We start from the raw sequence: 19,305 nt of genomic DNA, 5'->3' as shown, positions 1-19,305 counted from the left end.
CCACAACAACAGACCATCTGTGACCTAGTGTTGACCGGTCACAGAATGGGAACAATAACATTATGGCTCAAGCAGCCTATGTCCTTAAAGGAGATAAACAGACATCAGGGTTGGTCCTGTACGTCATATCTAGGAGTCTAGGTCAATAATTTCCCTAACAGTGGCGGTAGTGTGTATTTGTCATTCAAAACAGGCAACAGCCGGAAGACAGAGAAGAAGAACAGACTACGTGATATAAACAAACAACAAATAGCGTGTGCGGTAGCTTCACCTTAGCATGTGTTCTTTGCAGGTGTTTGATGATGTTTGACGTGGTGTTTACAGCAGTGGATAACAGCTTCTGGCCTGGACACAGATTGCACCTCACCGTCACATTCCTGTCTATTCTTCGGACGAACTCAAAATAATGGGCATACCTCCACCCAGGGCCGCCCCTCCCTACAGGCCAATCACGCAGGCTGCATGGGGCCCCGCCTTGCGCAGGGGGCCCCGCCCAGAGGGCCTCAGCTGCTGTGCGCAGTTCTCCACTCAGTTCTCCGCGCACCCCCCGCGAGAGTGAGAGGTGACAAGGGGAGCACGTCTGTAACCCGACACCGTTGCAATGAATCGACATTTGACCAATCACAGCTTTGATACGGCCACTAGTGCAGGTGAAGAGATGTCGGTGAAAAGACAGTTTCAGTCCGGCGCAAGCAAGAGGGAAAAAAAACAAAACATGAAGAAACTAGAGCATCACTCGAAGGTGGGTTATTGTATGAGTCAAATGTACAACTTGCGAATGTTGTATAAGTCAAATTGCCAATTGCCATATTAAAACATCAGCTGCAATTCAGAACATGAAGAAGGCAGTCTCTGCAGAGCATATAGGCTAATGGAGATGCAGTTATTTCCAGCATTCTTTATTTACCATTCATTCAAGTATTGTATGCCTTTTATCTGCTAATATACAGGAGGAAGAGTGATACACTGTCTAGTTGGCTTATGTAACAGTTAACGTTTACAGCCTAAAAAACATAGAGCATTTTTCCCCTTTTATTAATTTGTATGTCAATTTGCATATTTCATGGTGATGCTCAGCCTCTCCCCTTAACTCTTGCAGTCATCATCATGTCAACCACAACACAGAGAAATACTGATAGAAATGTGTGTGTAGTTGTTGATACATTGCTGACAGAGGGAACTACATTTGAATACAGATTTAAGAAATATCAGTTTTTGAGCATGTCATAAGCATGTTTTGTATTACAACTATATTATAATAAAATAATATAGTATTTATATTATTGAATTGATTATGATTATTAGTAGAAGTAGTTTATTTGCATTCATTATATTTTAATCTTTTTGAGGCTAGTATTTGGCAGGAAATGCTGACGTATTCACCTGTAAACGCATACTGAACGACATACATGCACATTTACCATTTACCTCACTGTATAAAAAAGTAACTGTGTTGATAATAATAATAATAAACAGGAATGATATTTGCAAAGTAGCCTACTTTGTTTCCCAAACTTATTTTTTCACTCCTGTCGGTAGGGGGGTGGGTGGGCCTCATCTCACAATGTCGCTTGGGGCCCCAAATTGGCCAGGGGCGGCCCTGCCTCCACCCCTCGAAAGTTATCGCTGACTCAGCCATGTTTATGCATCACTGCATGTGGAGATGTGGACGCGCAAGTCGCGCAGATTACATACATAAACCTGCGGCAGAAACCCCTCTTGTCTGTCAGTGTGATTATGACTGATTTTAATAAGTAACGAAGTAACGCGTGTCGGGGCAATGTTAGTAACTGTCGTGTGATTACTGAATTATAAAAGTAGCGCGTACACTACTCCGTTACCGACAAAAGTAATATTATTACAGTAACGCGTTACATCCAACTCTGGCACTGGGTCACTGGATGTCAGCGGAAACATTTCAATGTTTTTCTTGGCGACTTTATTTTGCCACAGTCTTAACTTAGATCGGAAACCATTGAGTTTGTCTGTGGCTGTCAGGATCCATCTCATTCTTCCCTTGCATTCTGATGTTGAGGTCATTGAGGTGGCTAAACATATCTGCCAGATATGCAAGCTTAACCCACCACGATTCATCATCCATATGTTCTTTGTGGGGTAAGTCGTGCTCATTTGCAAATGCAACAAGTTTGTCGCGGAGCTCGTAGACACGGGGACAGCACCTTGCCCCGTGACAGCCAGCGGACCTCCGTGTGCAGTAAAAGGCCATGGTGCTCAGCCCCCATCCCATTGCACAATGTGCTGAACAACGTAGTTCACTATTTTCACAGCTTGTTCTAATACTGCAGTGAGGTCTGGTGGCATATCCCATGGCGACAAGGGCTTCTCGGTGTAACATGCAGTGGGTTATCTGTACATCGGGATTTACCTGTCTCACTTTATTTACAAAGCCTTTCACCCTCTGTTCCATCATGTTCTGTGTCATCCCTGACTGTGTTGTTGAGGGCTGGGGTGCTTCTTTATTTATTGTCACTACGTAACGATCCATCTTGTAATTATTTGGCGCGAGGATAAAAAGCTGCTCTGCACACCGTAAACAATGACGGCTGACGTAAATCATGAGAATTTAAGCAGTTTAATATTTCTAAATCTGAACAATATATGTTTTATTAGCTTATGAACTCCATTGTACATGTAATAAAATAAAGTGTATATGAAGTGAAGTTTATTAAGTGAGAAAAACATTTGGAACATAAAAATACGTTTTTTTGCGGCACACTTGGACAGTGCTCACCGGTTGGGAACCACTGCTCTAGTGTGTCCTTCCAGCAATGTGGAGGATATGCTCACAATTACATCTCCTCTTGGCTGCCTCTGGGCGGTCAGCTCACATGCTTTCCTGCAGGAAACACGCCAAAGAAAGACACTAAGTTGATCGTTTATGACCATAAAAAGCCCTGCAAGCAGACAAGAACTTGTACAGCTGTCGTTTCATTGAAAAGTGCAACACAACAGTAGCTTGTCCCTAAAGAGGACTAAGACACTTTACCAGCGGCAGCTTAATGCATCACAAATTACAAACTAGTATGCTGGTACCTCAGTGTGTCTGCATGTGATTACACACACACACACACGCACGCACGCACGCACGCACACACACACACACACACACACACACACACACACACACACACACACACACACACACACACACACACACACACACACACACACACACACACACACACACACACACACACACACACACACACACACACACACACTGACCCTTATTGATTCCAGATTCTGTACAGACGCTCATCAAATGCACCAGGTAGTATTTTTAGCTTATCTGCACAGCATACTTTCAGATCCTGTCAGAGCTCCGCTGCAGAATGATCACAGTGGAAGTCAAGTCTTTGCCAGAGAGATAGAGAGGAAGACAGGGACTCTGGAGCTGTGGACCAGAGCCTTGGTTTGTGTTTTTTGTTTGTGGCTGACGACTGTGAGTATTTTCATGCTATCCCCTCATGATCGCAGAGAATGACGGCTGAGCTCCGAGCACTTCCTGCTGCTTGACTTAAGACCACCTAAGGCACAGCTGTGGCAGAGAGCGCTTCTGTACGTGCATTAACACAGCCAATAAACCGGTGCTGAACGCAGGAGCGCAGACAGATTTATCCAAGGGCACACACACACACACACACACACACACACACACACACACACACACACACACACACACACACACACACACACACACACACACACACACACACACACACACACACACACACACACACACACACACACACACACACACACACCACTAGTATGCCAAGTCACCGCCTGTCAGCCACTCACACACACTGTGCTTTCCATCCCTCTCTCACACAGTCCGTCTCGATGTCATGCCTGTGGATTATTAGCTGTATGATTGATCAAATGCCTCAGCTGTATGTCCCGCTCATTCTCCTTTTAATCTCTCTCCTCCTTTGTGCTGTCTTTTTTTGTTGCCTCAAGCTAATCCCTTCAAATGTTGTCTGATTTGGTGTCTTTGGTCCCCACGCTCACAGTGTGGATGGTCCTACTGCACACACGCTCTGCAGATTTCATTTAATTAGATCATCTATTTGATCTATTGTTGCAAGAGAGTTCTTTGGTTTTTCGTTGGAATTAGTAATCATGTGGAAATGGAAGTGCAAAATGCATCAGTATTCAATCAAAGAACAACCTAATGATATTTCAGGAACAAAGAACAGAGCAGAAAACAACAATCTTTCAGAAAATAAATACACCTATCTCCTTTTGAGATCCTTATTAGTTCACATCATCAAAGCACAGGCTGTGGCGTCTGTTCTGCTTTGAGAAATTCGTTTTCTATTTGAATTAAGTAAGTGACAAGTTGTGTTCTGTCACACATAGGATCTATTTGTTTCTCCTGTTTAGAAGGACCTTTTAAGCACTGAAACTACATTATATTTACACAATAGTTTTACAATAGTTTGTTTACACAATACTTTACTGAATTGTTGTGATGGTGTTGATTCTGCATTTCTCAATCTGATATGTTTCACACATTCAGCTGATTTCTTTAGCTGTCAGTACATTGTCCATTTGGAGAGGGTCAAACTGGTTGTTACCCAGCTTTGCTCTGATTGGTCCATTCTGGGAGTGGATTGATTCTTAATCATGCAGATCACAACAACCGCGGTGAAAGCTGGGACTATTCACAGTTAGGGACGCACTCTATTGGATTTTTGTCAATAAGCCAATATTTTCTAACAAACTTGGGCCGATTTCGATTGCCGAAACCAATAAATGCACATGTTTGCTACATGGAGGCACCTGTCATGGAATCATGTTGGAAACGTTTTCCATTTCTGGCTGATATTTAATTTTCAAAACCCTTATTCTCCAGTAATGTCCTACAACCCTATACACTATAGGCCTTACCCTTCACGGTGTTGTCAACTAGACATGGTCTGAATGAACATTCAAACATTCTCTGATAAAAAGGTATCGAGAGATATTAGCTCAGTGTGCAATTATTTGTCTGATTTCTGTCTTTGAAACATATTTTCATCTATGTCTTGTTTGGACAGCAACATTAAGGTTTACAATGCTGCCATCTGAAGCACATCTGGTCGTTAGTTGAGTTAGATACCATGCATGGGCTGTATTTCACGGCCTAGTGGAGCTCATTTTGTGACAAGCATTTCCAGCCCTGGCTGTTCAAGTCATGCGAGGTTAATCGTAGAATAAACTCTGCTCTTTGAATCTAGATGAAGGCCCTCCGTGTACCTGTCCGCTGTGTGCGTCCGACTGGAGCAGCTGTGTGCCTCACAGTGAGGGTCTGCAGCTGTCCCGGGACCTGGGGGCCACCTACCTCGAGCTGCCCTCTCTCAACCACGTCTTTGTGGGACGCTACTTCGGCAGCGTGGTGAGTGGTCACATAAGGACACTACTTTTTCACCCGACTTCTCCTGACAATAACCCTTCAGAAATGTGTTAAAACCTTCCAACTCTTCCTGTCTGTTACACTCGATAAACTCTGCATTTCTTCGCAAACTGAGTAGAGGAGAAAAGGACAGGTGGCTATGTTGGTTTCTTCAAGAAGAAAGCAAAGAGTTGATGACGTAACATCACTATTTTGGTACCTTGTATTTGTACTAACGCTTGCATTTCTGCATTGTCCAGCTGGAGTACTTCATGATTCAGTGTCTGAAGCACAAAGCCAAAGAGAGGCCGGAGAAGAGAAGAGGAAATAAAGTGAACGATCTTCGCCCTCCTCACTTAGAGCAACCAGGTCAGAGGAATGCTATGGTATCTCAAAACTAATACTGCGTTTAACTGGCATTTCATTGGGATAACCCTTATGAGGAAATACGATCAATGGCAATTTTTTCTTTTCTAGTATTTGTATTTAAAAAAATCGAGTACTTCTTGTTTTCTGTCTTTTTTGAGCATTTAGTCGGACTGACTCGATTGTTACTCCTACAGCTTACAAAGCCATAAAAACAGCTGAGCACAAAGGATTTGATCCAGATCAATATCCTCTGTACCACACTGAAAAACAAGGGAAGAGACAAAGAGCTAGGTAGACTCCTTTTCATTCAACGACGTTTGAATCAATTTAAGACTGAGCTGTTTTCAGCAACAGTGGGTTTTTCCGAGGCATCGCAGTGATAGTAGTCGGGGTTGATTACCTATTAACGCACCTTTAACCATGCTTTTTTTAATTGATTATGGTTTTAAGATGACTTATTAGCCGTGTCTTTAAAGGTGCCGTGTCCATTCAGTAACATCCTTAATGTAGGGGGATGTGTCTTTAACTTTAGTCCATCCTATTAAGTTTAAATATTTATGTCAGCTATGCAAGATTTATGCAATTTTTTTCACAGGTTTTCTCTTTGAGAAGCTGCAACTAGAGAATGTCTGAGAATGACACGCTTAGTTGATAATCCAAAACTGTCCCTAAACTAAATGGTTCAAACCCTAATTAAGTTGTAATCTTCTTATTTGAAAGCCAGAATTTCAGATTGCATTTATAGTTATATTCAGAACAAGCCAAATGGTGTCAAAATATTTCATTTTGCAGTCAGTTTGCAGCTGCAGACTGAATCATACTGCTCAGATAACACAAAACTCTTATCAATACAAGAGATAAAGGACCACAGTGGACGATGATCAGGAGACATTCATACACAGCGAGCAGCAGAGATGCACCCAGGTTGGTTATTGTAGAACATATTAAAATAAACAAACCAAGCTGGAGAGCTTGACGGATGCATGTCTGTTGCTTTTCCTGTGTTTTAATGCTCTATTTTTTAAGACTTGTTTTTTATCCCAATTGCCTAAAATCGGTGTGATTAAGTCAGCAAACAGTTGAAATTCCTGGCTCACAAATGTTAGAACAATTGAAAGCTTTCTGAGTGTAATAATTGATTAAAAGAAAAAAACAGATCTAGTTGTACAATCAATTTAAAAATGGGAGTCCAGTAGTTTATGTTGTGCTGAATTCATAACTACACTCCTGTCTCCTTCCATTACAACTAGACTACTACTGCCATTCCTGTTCTTTTCCCCATACAGTTTTTACAAAAGAAACCACCTTATTTAACACAAACTACGCTGTTAAATAACGATCTGGCCAGCTAGATCCGATGCATGACTGACATCTTTGAGTCCCACCAGAAAGGCAGCAAGTGCTGGCAGATTTATCCGTGCCTGTCCAACACTACTTAGCTCTGCTTATGCTGGGGCCTGCATTAAACATGACGTGCACTGACTCAGGAACAGCACCATTTTCACGGCCAAATCTGAGCAGCCATAAAAAAGGAGATGAGTTCTACAGAGAAGGGAGCAGTGTGTGTTGAGCAAGGATAGGAATGTAATAGGACAATGATTTGTGAATCCCCCTCCCCTCGCTGCTCATTCCTTTTCACTTTTGATTAAACGGAATAAATGAATAGACGTGCATTATATGTTTTGTCTCCTTATTTTTATTATAACACTTTTTATTGCAGTGTTTTACGGCTACATAGTTCACTGCAAATCATTGATCTGTTGCCTAGCTTTTTCCCATTTGACCTTTAAACATAAACCTTATTTAAGCTTTTCGATGTGCTGTGCTTCAATTTAAAAATTGTTATCATCAAAATAATAGTGATTGTGAACTCTGTAGTTTATTCTTCACCAAGTTTAAAACAAGGAGGAACAAATACAGTCTGTCATCAGTGCAAAGACAAACATATCTGAAAGCGTTTTTGTTTTTCCAACTTGAGCAGAAGGGCATGGCACAACCTCACATTGGTCTCTCCTTTAGTTCTTTCTTTACTAAAATATCTGCACTTTGTCTGTCACTATCACTGCATCACAACTCTGTCACGGCATTCACCCAAATTCATCATCTAAAAAGGTGATAACACTAGGAGACGAAGACAAGGTAGATTGAGGAGAAACAAGTACACCAAAAAGTGCAAAATACCACACTTTTGAAGTGCTTTGAACACAACACATCTGGTGGTTTTGCCAACATGAAAAAGCAGGTGAGCTGAATTTCAGCTGTGACTGTTCATTTCCACAATAATCCTATCCATCTTCCCGTCCTTACTTCCTCCTCCTCCCTCCCTTCAGCACGCCTCCCCCCCATCCGAGTGGAGGAGTCCAGCTTCTCCCAGGACATGCAGTGGTTGTTGGAGCGCGGTGTGCAGTTCGCCGATGTGGCTTTCTACGCCGGAGACTCTGGGAAAGAGCTGGGATGGGCGCACGCTGCGGTTCTGTGTGCCGTCAGTCCGTACTTCAGACAGCTGCTCCTGGGGCCCAAGACCAGGTAGGAGCCACATTGGCTTGTTCACACGATTGAGCGTTACAAACTATTCCACCAATCACCTGAATGTTGCCGCCTGATTGGACAGGGAACGCCCCCAGTCGCGGTGTGTTTGCAGAGAGCGCGATGGAGGCCCCAACTCGCTGCTCTCCAACTGGGATGGGGCGATTATTGACGACATGCCACGATCAGAGGCGCACTCGACAGGACGCCTCTCTCGTCTGGTGGTGAAGGACCCCCTCCTGTGTATGTGCTTGTGGGAGACCCTCATGTTCATTTATAGAGGTAAATAACAGACACACACAGCACACTAGCTACAACTGAGCAAAAAAACAAATGTTTCGTTTCTTTTCCAGAAAATGCTCATTTCCATTTAAAGGGGTTATATTATAGTTAGTTTATGGTTCATTTTGCTATTTTGTGCCTCTATTGACATGTCTCCATGCTTTAATGTTCAAAAGGGTCTTTATTTTCCTCATACTGCCTGTGCTGCCTCTTTTCACCCTCTGTCTGAAACCACAGCCCATTCTGATCTGATTGGTTAGCTGGCTCTGTTGTGATTGGTCAACGGTTTAAAGACGAGTTGGAGCGCCAACCAATAGAAGCGCATAGCGATGTCCCTATTTTGCAGAATAAACAAAGGAGTCCAATGGAAGTGTTTCAGGGAGGGGGGTGTGTGGGAGAGTCAACTTCTCGATTTTAGCCTCTGCAGACCCTTTACATGCACACAAACCTATATAACACACTATAAGATAAAACCCAAAAAGCACAATAGGGCCCCTTTAACTCTGTTTTTGCTTTAGATACATTGTAGATTCCTCTGACTACGAAAAGTTAATTAAAAGCTGAATGTACTGATTATTTTCTTTATTGATAAATCATTTTGTCACAAAATGCCCCAATTATAATTTTCCAAAGCCAAAGATGACAAATGTAAGTGTCTTGTGTCAGTCCAAAGCCAAAGCACTACCTTCTCTCTTATAGAAGACAGAGAGAGCCTGAGTGATCATCCATGTCAAATGTTATGGCAATCCATCCAGTGCGGTCTGCCCTCAGGGCTTGGAGAGGTAGAACAATTCACATCGAGAGCATTCGGGTCCTTTCTCGACTTAATGCAAACCCCCTAAGAGCAGATATTGTCACACAATTCTGCTTTTAGGCCGGTTGGAGATTTTCTCAGATATTTGAAGCACTCTGAAACCTAGCTCAAGTTAACATTTAAATATGTTCACGTTGTTACCTGCGTTGGGCAGATTTAAGTGCTATTTGTGTACACGTTTATTCTTGGTTCACAACAAGCTAACACCGGCAGGCTTTATTTTGTTATGTTTTAAATTGTTATTATCCAAGCTCCCATCGTACACATTTTATTATAATTGAAGAGGCCTTTTTCATTATTATTAAGGTAGCATTTTTTCATTGTGAAAGCACTTTTGAGATTGGTTTCTCCAGGTTAATGTTTTGTTTATGTTGTTTTATGGTTGGGAGCTGGTTCTTAGGCTTTTTCCTGATCTGCTAAAATCAGTCTCTTCTCAGAAAGATTAATATCTCTACGACTTTTTTGGTCATTGGGGTCAAAAAGAGCACTCCGTGAAAAAAAAGAAAAATCAATATATTGCACTTCAAAGTATAAACTTAAAATATGACATAGGCTTAGATAATAATAAGTGAATTCTGGGGGAGGCTGCCAAATTCTGACTGTATTAAAAGATGTTCCAACCTACATCACAACAACACAGAGGTGCCTCCCATCCCTGCTAGAAGATGCTCAACCCGACTCCCTGGCATCAGGATCGGAAGTACAGGAATAATAATAATAATAAATGAGGTGGAGATTAGAATTCAGCACCGTCTCCAAAAACAGCAGCCAACATGCACTTAGTCCAGAGAAATCCGGCTCATCAGTTAACTCCCATCACACTACATGATTTATAGGAAATGATATGCATCCCATTCTGCATTGCAGTCATCAATCACTTCCTGCTTCTAAATGCCACAAACTGTTCAAGGCATTGACTTGCATTCATTGTTATTTTAATAATTAATTATTAGTTTAATATCGTATTGGCTTAGTCTTTTGCCTGTACATTATATTACATGAGTTAAAACGTATGTTCTGCCATTAGGAGTCTCAACCAAAACAATAACTAAAGCATTTGGTGGCTCAATGATGTAGTCCGGGATCATGGGGGACGTTGTCTTCAACACCATGTTGTTATTGTAGTCATCTTCTCCTGGTTAGGATTCCTTCAGGGATCGTCGTTCAGGACGTTTTCTTTACAGGGAGACGAAATATCTGCAGAGATCTCCTCCTCTCCAATACACGCCGACCCTAAAGCTGTTTCAGGTTAGAGTTAGTGTCTCTCTAACGTTTCCTCAGATTGTTTCTCTGACAACTTAAGATCCAGATGTTTTGGAGGTATTCACCAGGGAAAGATTCATCCCCAGAAGTCCTCTCCTCAACTCAAGAAACAGCATGGGTGTTACTACTAACTCTGATAATTAATCACATTACATTTAATGATTACCTACGCGAGGGGGCAGGCTGCTCCTCCCAAAATACAGTTTGGCATTCACCTCATCTTTAATTATTTTCTGGAACTAATAAAAACGGGATGTTAAGAGCAGTCCATGGAATATAACAAAAAGTGTTTCTGAAATAAATGACATACCCCGCCTTTAAGACATGTTTCCTTACGTTGCCAATAGAATGAAAAGAGGTAAAATCATGTTTTAAGATAAATATCACTTTTTAAAAATTACTGTTATGATACGGTCACAAGAAAAAAGGGATCATTGAGGTCAAAAAGTCCATTTATGACAGCTTCCAACCTGTGGACATTTTTCCATTACAAGCAACCGAATGAAATGGATAGCTAGCTTGATTAAAATTACAGATTTCTTTAGTTTTGAGAACTGATGGAAGCATTTGGGATAATGTACACAATCTAAATAAATAAAAACAAAGGTCTAGATGGGCTTTTAAAATATTTCAATGTTATATATTAAAGCTTTAAATACAACTGGATGGATATAGCTAGACATTCAGCCTGGGATTTATATTCCCCTCCAGATGCAGTTACTGTTTTTCCAATAGTTTAGATGTGATGATGAATGTCCCCCTGGCAGCAGAAGGCGATCCAATGTTCCATTACGGTGAGGAACAGAAATCAGTCATTTGAAAGTGCTTGATTTTAAGCGGCAGTTGTATTTTAATCTAGTTTCTGATCATTCATCATGTAATTCTGTGATCTCATGCTAATTTCTTACTTGTAGTTAGATGCCCCCAGGCCACTCCTGTTTCCTTTGTCTCCAGCTCAGGCATTAGACACAATGGACACGTGGATCGGGACACTGAGCGACGTCTGAGCAGAGCTTCCATCAAAGCAATGGCTAATGAGATTTGTTGATAGAATCTGACACAGTTACAGTGGCCTTACATTCATCATTAACATTATGTTACATTAACTTTTATGAACTCCCAGACACACGCAGGTATTTCACATGCAACCAAAATCTTTGCAAGTTGCATAAAAAAGGTTCTCTATTGGCGTATTAGTCCTATTTAAACATCCCTGTGATATTCTTTGCAACATCAGTGCCTTAATGAAAACGTTCTGGGTCTGCAGCTCAGGGGCTGCAGTGCTTCATGTGCAGTCTGCACGCCGCGCCGGAGCCCTAATGGCAAAAAAGCTGCGCTCACATATGATTCATGGCCGCCTCTCAACATGTATGTGAGCAACACTGTTGGTCCGACACACATATACACCAGAGGCAGACACACATCGGCTGAGTGTGTGTGTGTGTGTGTGTGTGTGTGTGTGTGTGTGTGTGTGTGTGTGTGTGTGTGTGTGTGTGTGTGTGTGTGTGTGTGTGTGCACTGGTGAAGGGAAGAAGATTATAGGGTTAGACTGAGTGACTATGAATAAAAATAAGAAAGCCAGCGATGGAAAGACGGAGTGTGCAGTGTGTGTGTTCATGCACGCATATACACTGTAGTGGCTTTTTCTCAGGGTAAGACAGGAAGCGTACAGGAGTGAACATTTGCGAGCCAGGTGGAAAAACGGAGGTGAGGGTGAGAGACCGGGGGTGCTTGAGATGCAGGAGGTGGAGAGTGTTTGGGTGCCGGGAGTGCTGGGCACTAGAGCATACTGTCAATGTGTGTGTGGGGCTCTGAGAGAATAGCGGAAAGAGGGAAATGCGTTCATGTGCAAGGCATTATACCAATGTCACGTTTCCAGAAAACACTGCAGGGAGACTCTGTGAAGTCTTGTGTAAAGAATTATGCTGAACCTTCAAAATAGTGCTTCAGATTGTAGGTTTAAAGCAGCTGACCTCACATACTGTGTATTCAGAGCCAATACTTAGCGTTCATTTTGCAGCAAATCCACAACATGCCACACTCAGCATTCCTCGAGACGGGATGCATTTCTTCTGCAGGCAATTCAATGCCACTCATTTGCCAGCTGTGGCTCATTTGTATTGGCTTGGCAGAACTCATTTCCATAACAATATCAAGTCTATAAACGCTCACTCGTGCTATTATTCCGCGCTTGTTTTTTTGTCACTGCAGTGTGTTCACACCGTCACAGAGGCCATGCTGAGCTTGTGTGATGTTAACTCTGGGAGACTCTGTCTCTTTGTGTAGTGAGCTGCTGAATTATTGAGTTTGTCACTTGGGTTCTATAGTGTGTGTGTGTGTGTGTGTGTGTGTGTGTGTGTGTGTGTGTGTGTGTGTGTGTGTGTGTGTGTGTGTGTCAGATGAATCCTTCTGTGATTGTGCTCATCTTGGCTATATTTAGACGAGAGACCAGTTGTTGTAATTTATCAGTAGTTATGGAAAAGGTTTAGGAAAGACAGGAAATCAGCGGTTGTTCCCCAAAGATCTATTCTGTCAGCATTGTGTTGATATGTTTGTGTCGGTGACTGCAAAGGAATACACAACCACAGAAACATATTTGTGAGAATATAAATGAATGAAATGATGTCGCATCGCTGCAGCTTTTGCATGAATTCCAGGGTATCCTGTTGAGTTTGTCGGCATCATATGTATTTTGTGTTGGGTTTGTCTGCATGATGTGTCCTCTCCAAAGCTCCTGAGCTAATCTCTCTCCCCGCCTCTGAGGTGTCTGCGCCATGCAGCGTTATTATCCGGCACCGGGTGTGGAGGTAATCCCTCTATCAGCCCAAATACCGTCATTATGAACTAATGATGAGATAAATCCAGCCCGGTCCGGCTCCCTCTCCCCTCAACAGCCTGTTTGTGTGTCCCACTGAGATACAGTGCGCCACCTCAATCAGCTGCAGGGCTGCAGGCTTTGTGAGGGAGGAGGATCCCTCTGAAGTAAACACATGCAGCACAGACGCAGAGTGAAACATTTCACCTTTTCTCATTGAGTCTTTATATTTCACATCTTTTTTTGATGGTGACTTCATTTGTGTTCCAGCCCAAATGTGTATTTCCCTATTTATTTATTGCATACTTATATTTGAAGCCATATAGTGGAATCCATAATCCTCTCGCGCGCACATGAGGTGTGGAATGTCTCAATAATAATATATTGGTGTGATAGTTTGAGTTTCTAAGCATGTATGCTCACAGTAAACAACTGCATTTACATTAATAATAAAAACATGTATACAATTATTATGCAAATGTATACATGTATCTACATATATGTACATGGCATGCATATATATATATTCATACTCATACAGTACATACATATAACAATGACCATACACTTACATAAAAGATTGCACATACTATGTGATAAAACAACAATGTGCAAGTAACATTTTGTTTATGACCTGCTCACCTGACCTTTCATCCTCCCCAGCTGTGCTTTGTTTGAATGCTTATTAGCAAATGATGGCATGCAACACATTAAAGGAAGATGCAGAACAATGTAAACATGACTTTCTTCACATCAGTATGTTAGCATTGTAAATGGGAGCATGTTAGCATAATGGTGTAGATTACAAGCAGCGCCCTCCCTCAATACGCCTCACTGAGCTGCTCGTCAGCTGGCAGACTCTTGTTTAAACACACTAGTGTTCAAACTGTGTTTTCAGCCTGTAAAACGTGTCCATATTATCGATGTGATCGGATTAAAGTCGAGTAAAATGCAGAAACTTTAATTTACTACCTGTAATTTAAATGTGCAAAATGTGGATCAAAGTTGTACACATCCTAATGCATTAAGGCCTAGTGCTTTGATTAGACGGCAACCAACTGGAAAAAGACTGAGCTTTTAAAAAACGGACCTAAAGTAGAACAACATGTGAACTATTATCCAATTACAAGGGAGGCAGATTTGTTATGGCCACGTGTGTGTTTTGCAAACGCCTGGGTCACTGTTTCTGATACTCGTGGCATCTGGACAGCTTGTTCCACCCATAACCACAATAGATGATATAAGCAGACACATTTGAGAAGGACCTAACTTTGTCAGCACCAAAGTAAGGTCTGTGGGTGTTTCAGGACACAGTGCCAGCTCCAAAAGAGTTTGCCTGCGTGTTTCTGTAAACGGTGCTATTGTGGGTCCGAAGAGTCTGTGTGTGTTTGTGGATGTTTCAGGAGCGTGGGAGTGGGATCACCTACAGGAGGCGCTGGAAGAGAAGCTGAAGAATACGCTCGCTGCAGCTCAGCTGATCGAGCGCATACGATCCCTCATCGGAAAAGAAAAGGTGAGGAATTCAATGTTTAAAATCACCTCTCTTACACTTACAGTCACGACAAAGCACAAACTGAAACATACATAACATTAACTCACCTCTGTTTGGACAACTAAAGATCACGACGGAGGAAGAAAAACAAGAATATCTTATAACAGTTGTCTTTGCAAAAAGAGGTTAAATATTTACTATCTTTCAAACCTTTGAAGTTATGAACACTTGTTTTCATAGCTGCAGACTAACAGCGCCTTAACTAACAAGACCATGTTTGAAAAACAGCCCGGTAATAAGTGGCTATAATTAGCTTATTTGCATATTATCTGCCCGCATCACCCCTCAGATACTGTGGGAACTAGGACAGAATAAACAAGAGATGCCTTCAAAAGAGAAGGACATTCTCACAATTACTGGAAGATTTCAATCTGCAGCGTCGCATCTTAAATGTATTGTGTCTATTTGGGAACACGAGGTGTAATAGGCAGGCAGCAGATCTTGACATTAGAGACGTCAGGAGAGCTGACATATCTGCGCCTGACAAGCCCCTGGCACCATGCACGGCCCACCGACCCATCTGTAAGGAACTAGGTCTTTCACCTGAGGCGGTGCTGACACGCCGAGTGACAGCTGGGCTACTTTAACGCAATGAGACACCATAATGTCCTGTCGTGATGTGATCTCCTCCTCTGAAAACACCCCGGGGTCCGCTTGCTCTGCGCGGAAACCGGCTGAAATGAGCTTTCTTTTGTAAGCTGTTCTAATGATGTACAAAATCGAAGAGTCTTGATTCTGTTGCTGCCTTCCACTGAGGTCCGTGTGTTTGCCGAGCGCTCCCTCTGCAGCAGAGCAGTGCGAGAATATGGAGTTCTTTATGCTCCAGTTGACTGAGAAAGGTCACAGGATGGAAATGGGTGCTTTGACGAGACTCACTTAAAAACAGCTCTCGAAAAAGACACCCTGACAGCTGCTAACTCCACCTCTTGTGCACTGCAGCGAATACACCTCGTGCATCCTTTGAATGCTTAAATGGAAAAGGAACACGTTAAGAAATTGACAGTTTGGACAAGTGTGTGGTTGCCAGTCTCAAAAGCCCGTCCCGTCATGTCGATCTTGGCATTGTAGTTTAAGTATGTTTGGGTAGCGCTAAGAAAGACTGGCAGAGGGCTCATTTGTATTCAACGGAGGAGGTGGGATACATGCATGGAATGGCAAATGAGCTGCTAACTAGTACCTGACATCCAGCAGAGGAATGTAAACTCTCTCTGTACTTTCCTTTTGGCTTCTTTTTCTTCTGTGTGTGTGTGTGTGTGTGTGTGTGTGTGTGTGTGTGTGTGTGTGTGTGTGTGTGCGTGCGTGTGTGTGTGTGTGTGTGTGTAGGGCCCCAGGGACACCCCCAGCGCCAGGGCGGCTCAGCTCGGCCCCCAGACTCTTGTCAACCTCTTCAATTCTCCTCTCTACTCTGACGTCATCTTCATGGTGCAAGGTGGGCCACGTCTTATCTGTCGGAGACGTTCACAAATGCATGCGCCGTCACACCGCAGAGGAAGGTCACATTTCATTTGCCCTGATTGGATTATGATGTCAGTCCAGGGTCTGGGCATACAGCACATTTTGAGGCAAATTAAAAGAGGAATGGTCCAAGGGGCGATTTTTCCAATTCTCTATTAAAAGGATCAAATCCAGAAATAATGTCCGAAGGCCTCTTCTAATCCATATTTATCTCATAAGAAGTGCAGCGAGCCGTTCGTGTCCTTGCACCCCTGAGCTGTGTCATCGAGGTCACAGAGACAAATGTCTACAAGAATAGTTTACGCTTCTTCTACGATTTTTTCACACTCGCCTTCTAATGTAATGTTTTGGGAGCTGTCACTGGCTGTTAATGGCACTTAATAACAGGACTTGTGCCGATGATTTACATGTCTTTGGTTTCCTGTTCTTTAAATGGCCCATTATAAGAGGTCATCACTCATAACCGAAGCCAAATGGAGTCACGTTTGACCTCTACTCTTCTGCAATGAGGGAACACAGACGTGTCAGTGATATTAAAGAGGCCCTATTATGCTTTTAGGCCTTTTCCCTTTCCTGTAGTACTGTCCAATCGCAACAGAGCCGGCCAGCTAACCAATCAGAGCAGACTGGGTTCTGGTTTCAGACAGAGGGTGAAAAGAGGTGCTGCTGCACAGGCAGTATGAGAAAAATATAGAGCTTTTAGAACATTACAGCATGCAAACATGTCACAGGAGAGGATCAGAATACAAATATGAACCTGAGCATAATAGGGCCCTTCAAAGGGTTTGGCTTGTGGAAAATAATACAAAATCTGTATGGGTTTGTGAACGTCTCCAAACATTATGAGATCAAAGAGGCTTTCTGTTTCTGTCACTCAAGATTCAATGCATTAATTACAAACTGTTTATTCTCTCAGTGTGAGAGAAACTTCTGCTCAGCAATGTTGATGGAAGGAATGGAGGCTGGAGTCCGCTTTATATCAAACACCTGAGTTTATTGAGAGCCACGGCCGGGAGCATTGGCAGGGTTCTCACACGACTTCATCATGTGATTCCCCAGCCAACACTGAAGATTACACAGAAACACAGCGCAAATCTACACAGATAATCAAGGAGGAGCCTCTATTTCGCGCGTCTTCTGATCGATAATTACAAACACATGGATTCAGAGACAAAGACAGTCTGTTAAAGTCCTCTGGCAGTTAGTCACAGTCCCCCAACAGGAAAGCGGAACCTTTAACCCTTTAACCTTTAAACCTTTAAACCCCTGCTCTAAGTTATGGCAGACCTATGTGAAACACAAAATGCTTTTTGGTACAAACACTTAAACAAAATATTTCCCTCACAGATCCACGCTTTTATCAATTCATTGATAACCAATTAACATTAGTCTAAGAATATTTTCAGTCACTACTTGAATCAAATAAAACGTCCTCAGAGTTGGGTGGATTCCTCATTACATTAATTACATCAAAAACAGAATAAGATTGGAACAGCCAATCACAATGGTTGATACAGACAACCATAATAGAAAAATCATCTTTCTTCAGTGTTTGATTTCTTTTGTCAAAAAGCACAATAATAACACATATGCAATACAAAAATATAATAGTAAAATATATGTTTCAAAAACAAGATCTTTTATCATTTATCCCTCAGTTAATCTCATTCATCAAACACAAATTCAAATTCAGCTTACATCTTTAAAGATTTACTTCAAGGCAATTCATAATTAAAACACAATTAGAATGTAGGATTATAAGAAATCCAATTGAGGTATAAAATCAGAATCATTAGGGATTCAGTTAAAAATTCACAGTTAAGGTATAAATTCACAGTGATGAATCGATCAATCTGTAATCTGTAAAGGTACAGTGTCCTCAATCTTTAGCATTACTTTTCGTTTACTTCAATACACTTATTCAAGAGTAAGGCACTTTACTACATACATTTTATTCAAATACGTTTGTTTAACATCTGAAAAGGAAAAGTTAGGCATTTTATTTCAACAACCTGAGGAAAGAAAAGTCAAAATATCTATTCGTGTGAAACCGTCAGGCAGGTAATTGTATTCACTGTATCAACAATGAGAGAGACTAGGCCCTCGTACTGTTAAGATTGCTCAGAGTCTGTGGGGAAAAGTTGTACCAATCCTCAGCCTCCTCGCTAATTCTGGATGCTATGTCCAGCTAACTAAACCAGCTTTCGTGAAAGGAATTGGGCTAAACATGGGAGAATGCATAGATTCTGGCATATTTTGGCACAGCAAACAGTTGCTAATATTGTGTTCATGTGCGTAGTCTAACATTAAACTTGCTGCAGAATTAGTTTTAGTTCGTTTAAATGGAGTGATTTAAGGCCTTTTTGAAAAATCTACATCACCTGCTGAGTATTTAAGTGGAGTGGATAGAACATTTGTTTTTCTATCTAAATGTAGCATGCAGTAGCACCTGGATTGGGAACCTGGTAATCTGGTTTCCTCGTTGTACATTTTACCTGGTAATGATTAAGGATAGTAACATTGTCTGTTATAATATTAGAAATATCTTATTGTTCAATACATTATCAATCTGAAAATATCAATTAATTTATTTTGTTTAGTGTGAAAGTGTAATCTGATCTGACAATTAATTTATTTGTTTAGTGTGAAAGTGTAATCTGATCTGACAAAATATATTTGTCACCACTATTTAACACATATCTGTTCATCGGAAATATAAAAACAATCATTAATTGTACATCTGTAATCATCTGGTCATTCAATTCAAATGTTATCTTTGTACAAGAGCTCGAAGAACATGTCCTCCTGACTCGTTCTCCTCCTCTCTTTAT

General features: G+C 41.7%; 1 protein-coding gene across 1 annotated transcript in view; it reads left to right on the top strand.

Annotated features, from left to right (window-relative positions):
* The window catches only part of rhobtb3 (Rho related BTB domain containing 3), a 36,833-nt gene that overhangs the window by 3,847 nt on the left and 13,681 nt on the right, over positions 1-19,305 (top strand). The window contains exons 4-9 of the mRNA XM_034083656.2: positions 5,244-5,401; positions 5,659-5,767; positions 8,098-8,293; positions 8,379-8,575; positions 14,871-14,980; positions 16,343-16,448. Coding sequence (XP_033939547.1) covers positions 5,244-5,401; positions 5,659-5,767; positions 8,098-8,293; positions 8,379-8,575; positions 14,871-14,980; positions 16,343-16,448 — 876 coding nt within the window. The remainder of the gene's footprint in view (positions 1-5,243; positions 5,402-5,658; positions 5,768-8,097; positions 8,294-8,378; positions 8,576-14,870; positions 14,981-16,342; positions 16,449-19,305) is intronic.

The sequence above is a fragment of the Pseudochaenichthys georgianus genome, chromosome 5, assembly GCF_902827115.2.
Source record: "Pseudochaenichthys georgianus chromosome 5, fPseGeo1.2, whole genome shotgun sequence".
NCBI lineage: Eukaryota > Metazoa > Chordata > Actinopteri > Perciformes > Channichthyidae > Pseudochaenichthys > Pseudochaenichthys georgianus.
Note: the sequence above shows the minus strand (reverse complement) of the source record. Positions and strands in the feature narration are given on the sequence as shown.